The following is a 16,424-nucleotide window of genomic DNA, read 5'->3' as shown; positions in this document are numbered from 1 at the left end:
GTGCCTGGTGGCCCCATGGCTAAGACTCCATGCTCCCAGTGGAGGGTGTGCTGTTTAGATCCCTGGTCAGCGAACTGGATCCCACATGCCACAACTAAAGATTCCACATGCCACAACTAAGACCAGGGGCAGCCAAATAAAGATTCTCTTTAAATCTTAAAAAAAAAAAAGACTTGCAATTTCCTTAAAAATGAGAGAGCACCACAGCTTGGTAAGGCAGACAGAACAGCAGGCCAAAGAATCACTGAGCTTGACAAAGAAAAGAAACACACGACAGGTCCAGGGATGCCCACTGCGGACATCTCCGCTCACCATCTGCACCATCATGACCTGGAACCTCCCCGGCCTGCAACACAGGGGCCATGATCCCCCGACACCACAGGGCAGGGGACTGGGAGCTTCCAGGATCAGGTTACACCCGCAGACACTCTGCTCCACGCTCACCGCACACAGAGTCCTTGGGCCTGAAGGCAGCAGGGTTCTGGGGTCTGCAGGCCCGGGTTCCCTCTCACCCCTGCCTCCTCACAGACTCTGCCTCTTCTCCATTAGGTCAGCGTGAGCATGGAGCAGGTTCCAGCTGCATAACTTACCCAGCCCTGCAGCTTTATTCCGCATGACTTGGCAAACACACCAACCAAACACGGCTGGGTCTCTTTGATCGCGCCCTGGCTCCGACTTTCAGGTTTAGGGAAAGGAGAAACTCAAAGCTGGGATTCCATGGAAGTGAGCTGGTGGAGTTGGTGTGCTGGGTGGGCTCCAGAGAAAGCCAAGAAATGTAGGACCTTTGCTCAAGGCTCAGCCCCAGCACACCCCAAGCTCATACAGTCACTCAGAGCTGGGAAGGCAAGCTGTGGGTTATGTCTTCCCAGCAGTTTCAGAATCAAGCTGTGAGCAAATTTTTGCTTCTTTTGTATGAAAAAAATGTTGCTTAAGAAGAAGAACGGATATGGAATGGATCTGCTGAGCTGCAAGCTTGAAAGAATGGACTGGATGGTAACCTAGCGAGCAGGGCCTTGGCACTACCCACACCCCACCCCACCCCACCCCAGATTCTGGTGTTTCCAAGCCCCCCAGCTCTCTACTCTCACAGGCAGGTTAACTCTCCCCACAGGCACCAGGCAGGTCTCCACCTGTGTCCTCTGGGTAGAAGCCTCCCCAGGGGCACGTGGGCCAGTTCCCAAAGGCTGCGGTCAGCATGTGCACTTGTGGGACAAGGTGAAAAGCGGCCGAGCGTCCAGGGGAACCCACGGTGTGCCACGTCATGCTGGAAACACTCACACCCATCAGGTGCCCAAACAGGCACAACGGAGTTCCTGTCACTCACAGGGTCCCCCAGGCTGTACTCTGTGGAACTGGAACTGGGACCCAGGCCTCTTGACATCTGCGTTCAGGCTCTTCGCACCAAATCACACCGTGGCCCCAAGTGCGGAACGCCAGGCACACTTGGTAACTTCCACTCGCTCGCTACTCTGATACAGTAAACCCTACGTGCGAACCTTCAAGTTGTAGGCTTTCAAATATGTGAACGTCTGTTCACAAGTCCACTCTTGAGAGTTCACGTGTCTGGTGTACACTATCACATGAGCGTGCCCTCTACACGTGGTTGTGCTCAGGTGTACTTTACTGTACAATCCTGCATAGACTGTGACTTTATTTCAAACTCAGGATGTCTAGAAGCAAGTGTAAAAGCAGCGGTGATGCAGCTGGTACTAATGTACTTTTCAGGGTACTGTGCTGTAAGATTAAAACTGTTTTCTCTTTTTCGTGTTTGTTTTTTATGTGGTATTTGTGTGAAAAGTATTATACAGCTACCACAGTGTGGTACTATATAGCCGCATATGTTAGTTGGACACCTGGGCTGACTTTGTTGGACTCAGGAACAAATTGGACTTACAATGGGGCTCTCAGAGTGGCACTTGTTCATATGGAGGGGACTTACTGTATTTAACTGTCCATCTCTGTTTTAATTTATATTTTCTTTTATTACTGCAAAGATTAAGTAAGTGTTAGTTGCTCAGTTGTGTTCAACTCTTTGCAATGCCATGAACTACAGCCTGCCAGGCTCCTCTGTCCATGAGATTATCCAGGCAAGAAGACTGGAGTGGGTTGCCATGCCCTTCTCCAGGGGATCTTCCTGACCTAGGGATCAAACCCAGGTCTCCTACATTGCAGGTAGATTCTTTACCACTGAGCCACCAGGGAAACAGCTTTTGTTGACTGGTTGTCACTTTTCTTATGAATTGCTTTTTTAAGCTCTCTGCCTATTTTTCTAGTGGGAAGCTTTGCATCTTTCTTAGCAATCTGTGAGATTGCTAGACTTCTTAGTGATTATTTATATATTAATATTAGGTTATATTAATATAAAAAACATTAATATTATATATTGTCTGTCTGCAGTCATCTAACCATGGGAGTTGAGATGTTAGAGATGAAGAAGGTGTCTTCCTGCCTATGTATAGGAATTTTTTATACCAAATACTGTTTAATTATCTTCCTTGGAAAAATCAATTTTTAGCATATTGAGAACTCAAATGATGACTGTTTACTGATGAGCAAGATTTAGTAAAAAAAAAAAAATGTAGTTTGATTTATTAAATAAGCAATTAAACCAATGGTGATTAGACTTTTACCCCTCCAAGTGGAGAATTAAAGAAATGAACTACTGAAATAAGAGCTCCTGATTGTGAAGTCTGGTCCTTGGGGCAGAGTCAAGGCTCTGCTCAGAGGGGCTGGCTACTGGAATAACAAGGAGTTGGGGTGTGGGTGGGTAGGCAGAGCAGTTTGTAAGGTCTGAGTCCTGGTTGTAATTGAGCGCACCCCCCCTTAGAGTCTGCTCATTCTCACAGCAAGTCCTTGACATAATGAGGTAAATCTGCCATTACATGCAGATGACATGGAACTATGTATAGAAAACCCTGAAGGTTCAGTTTAGTAAATCCAAAAACTATCAGAACTGATAAACGGGTTCAGTGGGGTAGTAGAATTGCAGTGTTAGCATACAGAAATTGGTCGCAATTCTTTACACTAACAATAAAATATTGAGAGGAAATGTAAAAATAAAACAATTCCTTTCAAAATCACATCAAAAAATAAAATAAAATATTTGGGACTAAACCTGACCAAGAAGGTGAAGGAATTACATGCTGAGAACTATAAACATTAATAAAGGAAATGGAAGATGATTCAAAGAAATGGAAAGATATCCCATGCTCTTGGATTGGAAGAGTTAACAACATTAAAATGGCCATGCTACCCAAAGCAATCTACAAATTGAATGCGATCCCTATCAAATTACCCATGATATTTTTCACAGAACTAGAACAAATAATCCTAAAATGTATATGGAACTGGTGAAGACCCAGAACTACCAAAACATCCTGAGAAAAAAGAACAAGGCAGGAGGTATATCCCATCTGCTTTTGTAAAGTTCTGTTAGGACAAGTATGGTCTTCATTTGTGTATTTCCTGTGGCTGTTTTTGCACTCAAACGGCAGAACTGAGTTGCTGGCACAGAGACCAGAAAGCCCTCGCAGAAACAGTGTGCAGTCCTTGGGCTACAGAGAAGTGAAAAAGGCCATCTGTGAATTACTCGAGTTTATCCAGAATATTTTGTAAATATTTTTCTGATTTTAATATTATGGTATCTTTTGCCAAACAGAAGTTTCTACTTGTATGTGTATAAATCCACCAAGATGATTTCCTTTCCAAATGGTGCACCAATTGTCAATAGCTTTTATCCAACACTTTGTTTTTGCCCCACCAGTTAGAAACACTGCACTCAGTGTGTCTACATGGCTCAGCTGTGGTCCCCTTGCCTCATCTGTCTATTTTGGCACCAATGCCACAGTTTTTAAAAATTTTATTTTTAATTGGAGGATAACTGCTTTACAATACTGTGTTGGCTTCTGCCATACAACAACATGAATCAGTCGTAAGTGTACCTATGTCCCCTCCCTCCTGAAGTGCCCTCCCACCTCCCACCCCATCCCACCCCTCTAGGTCATCACAGAGCACTGAGCTGAGCTCCCTGTGCTATATAGCAGCTTCCCACTGGCTATCTGTTTACATATGGCAGTGTATATGTTTCAATCGTACTCTCTCAATTTGCCCCTCCCACTCCTTCCTCTGTTGTGTCCACAAGTCTGTTCTGTCTGCATCTCTATTGCTGGCCTGCAAACAGGTTCATCAGTACCTTTTAGATTCCATACATATGCGTTAATATATGATATTTGTTTTTCTTCACTCTTAACAGGCTCAAGGTTCATCTACCTCATTAGAACTGACTCAAAGGCATTCCTTTTTATGGCTGAGTAATATTTCACTGTGTATATGTACCACAACTAATTTATCCATCCATCTGTCGATAGACATGTAGATTACTTCCATGTCCTAGCTATTGTAAACAGTGCTGCAATGAACACTGGAGTATATGTGTCTTTTTTGATTATCATTTTCTTAGGGTTGTATGCCCAGTGGTGGGATTGCTCCATCATATGGGAGTTTTATTCTTAGTTTTAAAAGAAATCTCCATGCTGTTCTTCATAGTGGTTGTATCAATTCTCATTCCCACCAACTGTGCAGGAGAGTTCCCTTCTTTCTATCTCCTCTCCAGCATTCATTGTCGATTTTTTGATGATGGCCATTCTGACTGGTGTGAGGGGATACCTCAGTGTAGTTTTGATTTGCGTTTATCTAATAATGAGTGCCACAGCTTTTTAATTATTATAATTTGAAAACGTTTAAATATCTGTATTTAATCTTTCAGAATTTTTTTCCCTAGTCTATTCTTTCAGAAAACTTCATAATCATTCAGTTGAGCAACACTCCATCCCTTAGTTTCAAGGTGATATTTGCTGTGAGTGTGTTAAAATGGTAGATTTGTTAAGAATGGATTTATCAATGATACTGAAGCCAGGCAGAGAGTATATAGAAAAACTCTTAAAGATTGATAACCATCTATTCTAAGTGCCTTTTGTGTTTCAAGAGCTCCGGTGAGTTAAAAAAATACAGGGCCAAGTCCACAACTGTGGGTCATAGTGAGGTCTCAGAAGTCAAGTATCCCCTGGAGCCTCAGGCCAGGGAGAAGGATGGAGCCCCGACCCTGGTGCACAGTGAAGCTCCAGGTTCCAGGCATCCGTTAGCCTTTGTTATTTCATTTGATTTTTATCTCCTAATTGCAACACTTAAAAGCAAAAAAACCCAACCACAAACATCCTAAAGCCAGATATGTGAAGACTGGCCACAGGGATAATGAAGGAAACCTCTGGGTCGGTACTGATAAGGGTGTGCTGAACAGGGATCAACTGAAGTGCCAAGGGCAGAGGCAACCCAGCTGTGAGTGGGGTTTGTACTCGATTGCACTCCTAACCTGGCCTGCAGAGGGAATGACCCTGGGAGAAGACGCACCGTTTCTTTGGCTTAGGAACTGAGGAGGAAAACAATCTCCTCCTCAGGTGAAAGAAGAAAAGTTTTAAAACACGACACATACCAGGCTGAGAATGACAGGAGGTGAGCACTGTTTGAGGAAGGGAGTCATCTGAGGACTTGTTACTCAACCAGCCCCGGGTCTGGTCCCACTCGTGGAGTGTTGTCATCCAGCACAGCCCTGAAGTAAATTGGTTGTTTTCTTTCTTAAGCAATTAAGATGCAGAGGATGGAGGGGACTGAAATGCACAGTACTGCCCCACAGTCTTGTGCCCCACGCACTGGCTCTAGGGATTACGGGAGAGGAAGGACTGGCCAAAAATTCTGACAGGGTGGCTCTGTGCTGCTGCTGCATTCCTGGCCCTGAGGCCAGTGGAGACCCGGTGCCCAGGGGCCACCCTGACCTGATGGCATGCCCAGCACCGACCACATCCTCGAGGTGGCTCATAGGCCCGAGTTTCTCCTGGGCTTTGGGGTCAGCATCGGGGGAGCCCCTGGTTGTCCTAGGTCACTGTCTGGGGCCCCACGACGCTGACCTGCATGGTTTAGGACCTGGCCCTCACTCTTCCCCTCCTGGCCCCTCTATGTGCAGAGAGCCAGTGGAACCAATGCTAGCTCTACCTGGAAGGCAGACTGGGGGGCCTGTTCCTGTCCTGCACGGGGAGCAGGGTGTGTGGCTTGTCAACACTCACTGGACACCCTGTTCCCACAAAGGCCACCTCAAGAGTGGTGTCTCTACAGGTGGAGCTCACACACATGAACCCGCCCCAGGGGCCACTGCAGGGTTGGGCAGACGCTCTGGACACTGAGGGGAGTGTCCCCGTCCCCCACGTCCAGCAGGTCAGACAAGTCCAGAGCTAGAAGGCAGGTGTTTATTTACACTGCTCTGAGGAAGGACAGTCTTTCCAAAAAATGGTGCTGGGCTAACAGGACCTCCATACACAAAAAAACGGAACTTGGACTCTCACCTCACACTACACACAAAAAGTGACTAAAACCAGACCCAAGTCCTAAACCAAGGAGCTAAAACTATAAAACTCCTGGAAGAAAACAGTTTTCAAGCTTCGTTATCTCAGGTTAGGCAGTAGTTTCAACATGATATTAAAAGTGAAGGAAAACTAGAAAAAATAAATTGAATTTCCTCAAAATAAAAAATGGCTGCATCAAAGGGTACTATTAATAAAGTAAACCACCCACATACTGGGGAAAAAGGTTTGCAAATCTCATTGTTCGGTAAGGGGCTGCTGCTGCTAAGTCGCTTCAGTCGTGTCTGACTCTGTGCGACCCCATAGACGGAAGCCCACCAGGCTCCTCCATCCCTGGGATTCTCCAGGCAAGAACACTGGAGTGGACTGCCATTTCCTTCCCCAATGCAGGAAAGTGAAAAGTGAAAGTAAAGTCACTCAGTCGTGCCCGACTGGAAGCGACCCCATGGACTGCAGCCCACCAGGCTCCTCCGTCCATGGGATTTTTCCAGGCAAGAGTACTGGAGTGGGTTGCCATTGCCTTCTCCTCGGTAAGGGTCTAGTGTCCAGAATATTTAGAGTTCCTCTAATTTGATGATAGAAGACAAACAAGCCAGTTTAAAGGTAGACAAATGACTTGAACAGACATTTCCCCCAAAGAAGGGATAAAGTGGCCAATAAGCACATGAAAACATGTTCTACATCACTAATCATTAGGGAAATGCAAATCAAAACCACAGTGAGACACTACTTTTCACTCACTAGGATGGTTATAACAAAAGAGGGTGCTGGTAGGGAACTTAAAATCCTCCTATCTTGATGACAGGCACTGTCTGGCCACTGTCTGGCCACTGTCAAATTTCCCAGCAATTCCTCAAAAAGTTAAATACAGATTTACCATATGGCCCAGGAATCCCACTCCTAGGTACATAGCCCAGAGAACTAAAAACACACATCCACACAAAAACTTGTACATGGATATTCATAATATTATTAGTAGTTATGAAGAGAGAAAAAAACCCCAGTTGTCCATCAAGTGATGAATGAATAAGCAAAATGCAGTTCATCAATACAACGGGAGAGTAGTTAGTTGTAATAAGGAATGAAGTGTTGACACTGGCTATAATACTGATGAACCCTGAAACATGATGCTACACAGAAGAAGCCAGTGAGAAAAGGTCACCAACACTGTGATTCCCTTTATATGAAATGTCCCAAAGCGGCAAGTCCAGACATAGAACATAGGTTAGGCGCTGCTAGGGTTGCAAGGTGTGGGGAGTGGGGTGACTGTTGAACATGTAGGGACTCCTACATGGGATGATGACCAAGTTCTGGAATTAGATGTTGTGATAGCTGCACAATACCATGAATGTACTGAAATCCATTAAACTGTACACTTAAAAATGATTAAAGCTGTGAAATTTATATTATGTAAACTTTACCTCTAAGAAAAAGCAAAGAGTGGTTGAGGTACTGTGGCTGAGTCAAGTCTAGGGCTAACCACAGGGCTGAAACACAGAAGTGCTGGGACCATCCCAGGAGCCACTGACCTTGCTTCTCCCGGTTGCGAACCTGGGATGGCATGTCTTGGATTTCCAGCGTCCATTCCCCCTCGGCCTTCTCTCCCCAGCAGTGCACGGTCATGAACTCCCAGTTTGTAAAGCCTTCGTTGGAATGATCCAGCAGTCTGCAATTGGAGTCGCGGGGTCAGTCCAGAGGGGCCCAGAAGGGATGGTGGGTAGACCCTGGCTGTGCAGCACCACCCGGCAAGGTGCCTGCACCCTCAACCTCGGCGGGTCCCCAAACTCTCACTGAGGAAGGCAGCCAAGTGGCACAGGTGGCGCCCAGCATGAGATGGGGCTCCATCAGTGGTGGGCTCCTCCCCCATCCTAGCTCTCACATGAAGACTCAGGCCCAGGGATCTGCTGCAAGCCCCCCTCCAGTGACTGGCAGAGCTGAAATATCCTCTCCTGTCCTGGGTTCTCTCCATCACCATCAAGCGCCCCTATGCTCCACCCCAGGAGGGTTCCACAGAGCTGTGACCCCAGTTCCTGGACACTGGAAAGTGATGGCAGCAGGGCCACATCATTCCTTCCTGCAAAGCCGCAAGGGTGTCACGGAGAAGGCCCTTCCGAAATGCCGACTTGTGAAGTGAAGGAAAAGCTCAAGTTGTCTGAGAGCAGCATTGTTCTCCAGAAGATAGGAATGAGGAACGTGAACCACTGCTCAGCCCCAGGGAGAACATACCCTCGCTTGGGCCCCAGGGCTTAGCAGGTCCCCTCAGGTGCACGTGGAGAGAGGAGACACCATGAGCACTGGCCTCACCCCTCCAGGTCCCCACAGCTGCATGTGGGGAGATGAGACACCCTGAACACTGGCCTCACCCCTCCAGGTCCCCACAGCTGCATGTGGGGAGATGAGACACCCTGAACACTGGCCTCACCCCTCCAGGTCCCCACAGCTGCATGTGGGGAGATGAGACACCCTGAACACTGGCCTCACCCCTCCAGGTCCCCACAGCTGCACGTGGGGAGATGAGACACCCCTGAGCACTGGCCTCACCCCTCCAGGTCCCCACAGCTGCCCGATCCCCTTGGGCCTTCCTGCTGGACCTCCGGCCTGGGTCCACTTTCTCAAGCTTGCTTCAGGCAGAAACAGGGAGCAGCTCATGGGCACCTTCTATCTCCAGCCCTCAGACCCCGAGAAGAAAGGCTTCCAGGCTCCTCACCTCACTCTTCCTTCACAACCTGTCTATCTCTACCTCTAATGTGTAGGGGCTCTTTACTGTTCATCAGAAACTCAGATGTTTCATATGATGTCAGACTCAATTCCCAGTTGGGGATTCTCTAAACGTCCACCGTCCAGAAATGTTTACAAAGGGAGCATGCTCTACACAAACAGTGTGGGGAGGGGAAAACTTGATACTTTCTTCTAAGAAACCACCAAGGTCAAGGCTGATCTTCACATATTACCCCCAATGAATGTGGAATAAAGACAAGCTCTTTCTGGGACTGAGGGACATAAGATATCCGCTTACTCAAAGCAAAAAGAAACCTAGAAACCCGAAAAAGCCGCTGAATTAAGCAAGATCAAAAATAAAGTAGGTGATCGATCCCACACTTGATCTTAGCTGAGAGGTCAAAAAGTGACTGGATCCTGAAACAAAGACTCCTGCTGTAATCCCACAGCCTGCCCTGCTGCTGCTGCTGCGTCGCTTCAGTTGTGTCCGACTCTGTGCGACCCCATAGACGGCAGCCCACCAGGCTCCCCCGTCCCTGGGATTCTCCAGGCAAGAACACTGGAGTGGGTTGCCATTGCCTTCTCCAATGCATGAAAGTGAAAAGTGAAAGTGAAGTCGCTCAGTTGTGTCCGACTCTAGCGACCCCATGGACTGTAGCCTACCAGACTCCTCCGTCCATGGGATTTTGGGGTGCCATTGCCTTCTCTGACAGCCTGCCCTGGAAAGACCCAACTCCCAAGACTCAGATGACAGCCTGGGCTCAGTGTGACCCAGGGCATGGGCAGCTAGGAACCAGGTGAGTCCAGGTTCATAGCCCTCTCATTTTGGGGTTCCCACCCTGGGCCTGAGCAAGGAGTGGGAGTCAGGAGGGGAGGAGCACAGAGCATAGGCCAACACTTCCATTGGGTCATCACATCTAGTCCTCATAACTCTGCTAGCTGAGATGGAGGAACCTCAGGATGCCTCGAGAGCCAAGAAGCAGTAGCAGCCCCCCGCGCCTGCTGGCCCATGGAGGAGCAGGCTGCAAGCTCTGGTCTCTCGGTCCCACAGCCCATGCCCAAGAAGTGACCTCAAGAGGGCCGGGAGATGAGCAGCCCCGTCCAGCCTCAGCTGATGCAGAGACAGGCGCTGACCGCTCTAGTGAGTGTCTGCCCATAGCATGCAAGCCTGGACAAAATTGGACAGATTCCAATTTCTAAAGAAGACTAGACTTGTGGATTTTTAAAGGAAACGTCTAAAAGTTCTAACAACAACTCTGGTTGCAAAATAGCACAAAGCTGCAGCTTGCCGGCTGGCATCCTCAAATGCTTGTGCCCACACCATTCCCCAAGTGCAGAAGGTGGCCCAGGCCCCCTCCAGAGGGGAGACACCACTGTCACCCTTGTGCTACGAGGGGGAGCCCAGCAGGGCCTCGCATCTCTCCACCAGACAGCCACGGCCTCTACCACTGCCCGTAGTGATAGAAAAAGTGGAAAAGGTTCTGGATGTCTGAAGGCTAGGCTGCAGGAGGCTATTTCTCAGGTTTGGGGGGCTGCATGTGTGTGTCTCCAGAGCCCCCAATATGCTGGCACCTTGCAGAGTCCTGTGACACTGAGCTGCGCCCAGCCCCTACCTACCTCTCACCCAGCCACCCCTCTGGACCCCATCCCCTAGCCCCCGGCCCCTGCCCACCTGGACTCACCTCTTCGCCAGCAGCTGAGACCTGGTCCCAGAGGGGGATGTCAGGTGGATCTGCAGGTCGCCACGGCGCGGGTGGGAGATAGAGATGCGGGCCACCACGTGCTCCAGGAAGCCCACGTGCTGGTCTGAGTGGTCGGCACAGGCAGTGGTCAGGGCGGTGGTCCACAGCGTCTGCACCACCGGGATGCTCCTGCCAGGGGTGGGGGTGGGCTTAGTGTGGGGCTCCAAACCCCTAAGTTGTGCACCAGGGGACAGGACAGGCCTCCCAGCCAAAGCCCCTTGTGTCTCCCTCTTAGACACGCTTGTCAGAGTCACATCACCTGCCCTGAAAGGGTTGATCATTCTGGGATTTGCTCAGAGAGACTTAGTGTCTTCCTGCGCAGACTCAGCCTGCACACCCAGAATTCGGCCCCCTCAGTGTGGCCAGCTAGTCTCCTGAGCATCCTGGGGTATGAGAGGCTTTAAAACCCCATCACTCTGTCTCAAAGACTGGCCTTGAGGATACAGGTCATGATGCCGAATGCTAACAACAGCAAACACTTTCTGAGCTGACTACATGCCGGGCACTGGCCCCTGGCCTGCATACTGACAAGGACCGACCCATTTAACCCAGAGAGGTCACAGAGCTGTGGAGGGGCAGAGCTGGGACACATGGACACATGTGAGGCTCCGAGTCCTCTGCGTCCACCTGAGCCACCTTGTCCGACACAGATGTCTACATGGACCCACAATCACATTCAAGAAGCCAGGAAGTAGGAGAGGGACAAGGGACCTGGGGTCACTGGTGGAGGTCACGGTGACTGGACCAGAGGACTCTTCATGGAGGCTGGACAGGAAGTCTGCTCTGGACGGTCCTGATGGAACGCTGGCCGCCCCCCCACCCCACAAGGGAGTTTGTGCTCTGAACAAACCCAAGGGTGTTTACCATCTGGGGTGGTCTCTGGGGATAGGCACCATACCCTGATCCCTCAGGACTCCCCAGATGGAGCAGACAAGCCTTCCCCTAACACTGCTGCAGAGCCGGGCCAGGCCACCCGCCAGTGCTGCACCTGCACAGCTCACTCTGATGGCCTGTGAGCTTAAGAAAGGCCACGCTCTGCCCAGCAGCACAGGAGTAACTCTGCGACGCTGGGCCAGCACTCAGTCTACTGCGGGGAGCGCTGTTTCCACTATGCCCGACTTCCCTCTGGGGAGGGGGCTTCCCCCAGAGGGAGCTCCCGTGTGGGCTCAGTGTCTCCGGAATTAAATCGCTTGGCTCGACAGGGCCTGAGTCATAAAAAACAATCAAAACACTTATAAACAGTGATGTAATTCCTCTGGAGACTCTCTAAATATTTGAAAACATGACTTGTATACGTTGTAAACTGACAGAGATGCTTACTTCTCCCAGTGCTTTTCCTAGGTTTTACTGTCAGTGTTTGGTGGTCAGCAGCCCCGCCCAGCCCCACGGGCATTCACTCATCTTCAGGTAAACTATTCCTACCTCCTGCATTGAGGAGGCAATGTGGGTGCTGGGGAAGGGGGTGGTGGACACTCTCCTGTGAAGACTCACTAAGCAACCCTACACTCTCCTCAGCTAAAAAGCAAGACAGGGGTGAAACAGACACAAAAGTCACAACCAAGCTCCCACCCTCAACCACCTGCCAGCTGGGATGGGGAGCCATCACCCTGCCCTAGAAATGCATCCCACCCAGGAAACCCCACTACCAGTGATGAGGGGCCTGACCTCAGGGTACAGGAACAGAAGTAAAGACCCCCACACTCCCCACAGCTGCCTCCCCAGCCTGGCCTTGGAGCTGATGCCCCAAGAGGAAAGCACATTTTAGGGAGCACACGTGGCGTCCTCACTGAGGTTGGCAGCGTCTCTTGGGGACCCCAGCTGCTGGCCCTCCCTGAGGGTACACACACTGGCTGGGCTGAGCACAGAAGCTGCAGGGTTTCAGTCAAATCATGCACAGAAACACAAACACAGGTAAGCTGCACATTAATCACAAAAGCTGATCTAGAAAGATTGTAAAGCTCCCAAGATGACTCAGAATGTTCTTCTGCTACTAAACTCTGAAACTGTCATCTGTGCACAAAGCCATCTCTCCAGGACCCCAGAGAGCCTGAGGACTTCAGAGGTCCCTTCAGACCCAGTGATATTCAAGCTGTGGGAGCTGCCCTCCTGGAAAAGGGCTCTGGGGACAGAGATGTGTCACTTCCTGCTGAGCTGTGCCAGACTCAATGCTGGACCCTCCAGGTGTTCCTTCATCCTACTCCCCTCAGCAGCAACCCTCTCAGGGAAGGTGGGGAACAGCGACCAGCCTGAAGGCTCATAGCCACTTCCTAGATCTTGCATTCAGCTTTCTCTAGCACATGACACCATCTAATTGCTCGTATATCTGTAGAGACAAGTTCCCAATTTACTAAATTCAAGACACTCACCTAGTCACGGTGCTTATAACCTTAGGGCATCCAAGTGACGTTCAGAACCAGAGGCAGAACTGTTTTCGAGTAAACCAAGTGTTGGGGAAGAGCAGGAGAAGCTGGGCAGCACGGGTGCCCCCCGTCCCCTCCACTCTGCTTGGGGGGCCGCGGCAGTCAGCACAGGGACCTCCCTCCACTGCCGTGCTTTACAAATTGTGGTAACCCTGCAGCAGCCAAGTCTGTCAGCCACACCTTTCCAAAAGCATTTGGTCACTTCGTGTATCTCTGTCACATTTTGGCAATTCTCACAATATTTCAAACTCTTCAATGATCTTTGAAGGTTTCACACTTTTAATAAAGTTCTGGTGATGTTTGATGTACAGTTGTAAAAAGATTACAACTCACTGAAGGCTCAGATGATGGTGAGTCTTTTTTTTTTTTTTAGCAGTAAAAGTCCTTCTTTTTTTTCTTTTTAGCAGTAAAGTACTTCTTACTAAGGTAGGTACATTGTCCTCTTAGACACAGTGCTATTGCACACAACAGACTACAGTGTTTTAGAAATGTAACTTCTGCATGCATCGGGAAACCAAAAAGTTCATGTGACTTGTTTTATTGCAGTGACCTGGAACTGAACCTGTAACATCTCCCAAGTCTGCCTCACTTTGCACTCCCACCTGGAAGACCCCTCCCCAGCTTAGTTTCAAGCCCAGACCTGCATCCTGGCCCAGAGTGTTTCAGAACCCCTGGGAACCTTGCCTGTATCTCTCCAGTGTCTATGGTGACTTCCTAGAACAACAAGGACAACTGTATCATTCAAGTTCCAATATTCATCTCAGAAGCAGGGAGCATTGGACTTCCCTGGCATTCCACTGGTTAACACTCCATGCTTCTACTGCAGGGAGCACGGGTTCAACCCTGATCTGGGAAGATGCCACAAGCTGTGGAGCAACTAACCCTGTGCGCCACAACTAAGGAGCCTGTACTCTGGAGCCCGTGTTCTGCAACAAGAGAAGCCACTGCAATGAGAAGCCCATGTACCACAACCAGACAAAAGCCTGTGCAGCAATGAGGCTGCAGCCAAATTTAAAAAAAAATAATGATAATTTCCAAACCTCACACCCGTGTTGGGGGTTTTGAATGAGTGAATCCATACACACAGTGCTTAGAACAAAGGCTGGCACACAGTAAGCTCCTGATAATCATCACCCATCAACCCACTACATATTTATAAGCAGAACTGTTATAAAAAGACCATCACATGTGGTCTGGTTTAACGAGACACCAGAAGAGTAAACAGCATGTGGTTAATGCACAGTTAATTCTTGAACATCTAGAAATAGATGTTCTGCTTTGGAGATAACCCTGAGTCAAAGCTTTTAGTTTTGAAGTATCTTTGCATGGTGGGTGAGTTCTTTAATAAAAGACGAGCCACACTAAACTACACACTGTCTGGATGGTAACCTTCCAAACCTGCTGAAACCGAAGACGAGCAGGTCAACTCCTCTTGCTTGGCTGTCTTTCAGCATGGAGTTGGGAGGCACAAATGTCATCAACTGTCCAACTGTAGCTGGGTCTTTAAAGATGTAGGGACATGCTAGCTAGAAAATCCTATGGGTCAGATAAGATTTTTAAAAGCTGGGACTCTTTTTCATTCACGGGAGTTATATTAAGGTTGATTTTCACTTTCAGAAAGGTTATAAAAGTATCATTTCACCCTTTTCTATCTGACACCCCTAGACTTTAAAATAATTTTGCACAGGTAGATGGCACTGGTCATGACCCTATTTACTTTCCATTAGTGGACAGAAACTTCTAAGGAGGTTTAAACCATTTGTACCCAAAACCAGTCAAGAATGCCATCCTTGTGTGCCTGCACGTTACAACAGAGGCTGGGCCTCCACTCATGCTTGCAGTGTCACCTCTATGGCCTGGACAAGTCATTCTCAAACATGAATGTGCCCGGTGAGGTCAAGGGACTTGCCCTCCTGCTGGGCCAAGACTCCACACTCGCTGACAGCCACCCGGCCATGCTTGGCCCTGATGCCTGTTCTGTGGGTGCCGGGGGCTGCTCCGGGGTAGGGTGGGTGAAGGCTATAATCAGGTGGCCCATGGAGATCTGGAGATCAGTGTTTGCGAATAGGAGTTGGGGAAGGGCTGGCCTCTGAGGGGTGCGGGGAGGGCTGGCCCCTGGTGAGCAGGGGGTGCCTGGCCCCTCTCCTTCCTCACCACCCCACTCCCAAGGGCGCCTCTCTCCTGGCCTCTCCTGGTGGCTCCACGGCCTACTCCATGAACTTCAGGGATGCCGACAGACACAGGCTGCCGTCCCTCCACTGCCAGACCCTGGATACACAGCGTCCAGACAAGGAGGTCAGTATGGCCTTTCTGCAGAGAATGACTGACCGCTCCCCCGACAGTCCCTGATGGCAGCCTGCCCCCTCTCCCCATCACCACCTCTCTGCTGTGCTGCTGGCCCTCTGCCCCTCTGGCCCGAGCCTGACTCAGGTTCGGGGTGGCGCTGGAGCCTGCCAGCAGAGGGACACCAGCAGGGCCTAAGCAGTCCTCCAGGGCACAGTGGGTATGACACCCATGTCTGAGCACAGGCTGGATCTGCAGAGAGGGTAGTCCCGGGACTCCTCTGGTCACGGTCAGGGGGACCATCTCCCTGGACAGGACATACCCCAGGGAGGACTGTGGGGGGAAGGAGGGTGGAGAGGTGTTGGTACTCTTCATTCCTGCCCTGCACATGACCAGGGACACCCAAGCCTCTGGCCCACAACCCCACACGACCTCACCGACATCACTGCAGACTTACCAGGACGCTTGCACTTAATCCCAGTGAACAAGGTTCTCTGAAGTTCACACTGGGGTAGACTCGTCCTTCCACTCAGGAGGGAGGGCAGGGAAATGAGTCCCATGTGGGTACAAAGGTCTGCACAAGATGCCCAAGGAGGCCCCCTCTTCCCCCTCGCTGTCTCTCTCTCCCTCCCTGTCTCCCTCTCCTTTTCTCTCTGTCTCTCTCTTCTCTCTCTCTCTCTGCTCTCCACAGGAAGCACTAAAGCTGGGTCTAGGACACTCACAGCATTCCTGGATTCCACCATGAGAAGAAACCAGAAAGAGGCTGAGAGAATGAACAGCCATCCTGGGGGACCCCTGGACCAAGAAGCATCCGTGGAGAGGGAGCAAGGAGAAGCAGGGGAGGAGAAGCA

At 49.8% G+C, this 16,424-nt stretch overlaps 1 protein-coding gene across 4 annotated transcripts in view; it reads right to left on the bottom strand.

Moving 5' to 3' along the window:
* The window catches only part of PCSK6 (proprotein convertase subtilisin/kexin type 6), a 209,848-nt gene that overhangs the window by 31,234 nt on the left and 162,190 nt on the right, over positions 1–16,424 (bottom strand). For all 4 annotated transcript variants that reach the window (XM_061394654.1, XM_061394652.1, XM_061394653.1 and 1 more), the window contains 2 exons: positions 10,811–10,999; positions 7,940–8,076 (listed from right to left, as the gene is read on the bottom strand). In XM_061394654.1, the coding sequence (XP_061250638.1) occupies positions 7,940–8,076; positions 10,811–10,999 (326 nt within the window). The remainder of the gene's footprint in view (positions 1–7,939; positions 8,077–10,810; positions 11,000–16,424) is intronic.

Source organism: Bos javanicus, chromosome 21 (genome assembly GCF_032452875.1).
Source record: "Bos javanicus breed banteng chromosome 21, ARS-OSU_banteng_1.0, whole genome shotgun sequence".
NCBI classification, from domain to species: domain Eukaryota; kingdom Metazoa; phylum Chordata; class Mammalia; order Artiodactyla; family Bovidae; genus Bos; species Bos javanicus.
The sequence above is the reverse complement of the archived record's forward strand: the minus strand, read 5'-3'. Positions and strand labels throughout refer to the sequence as shown.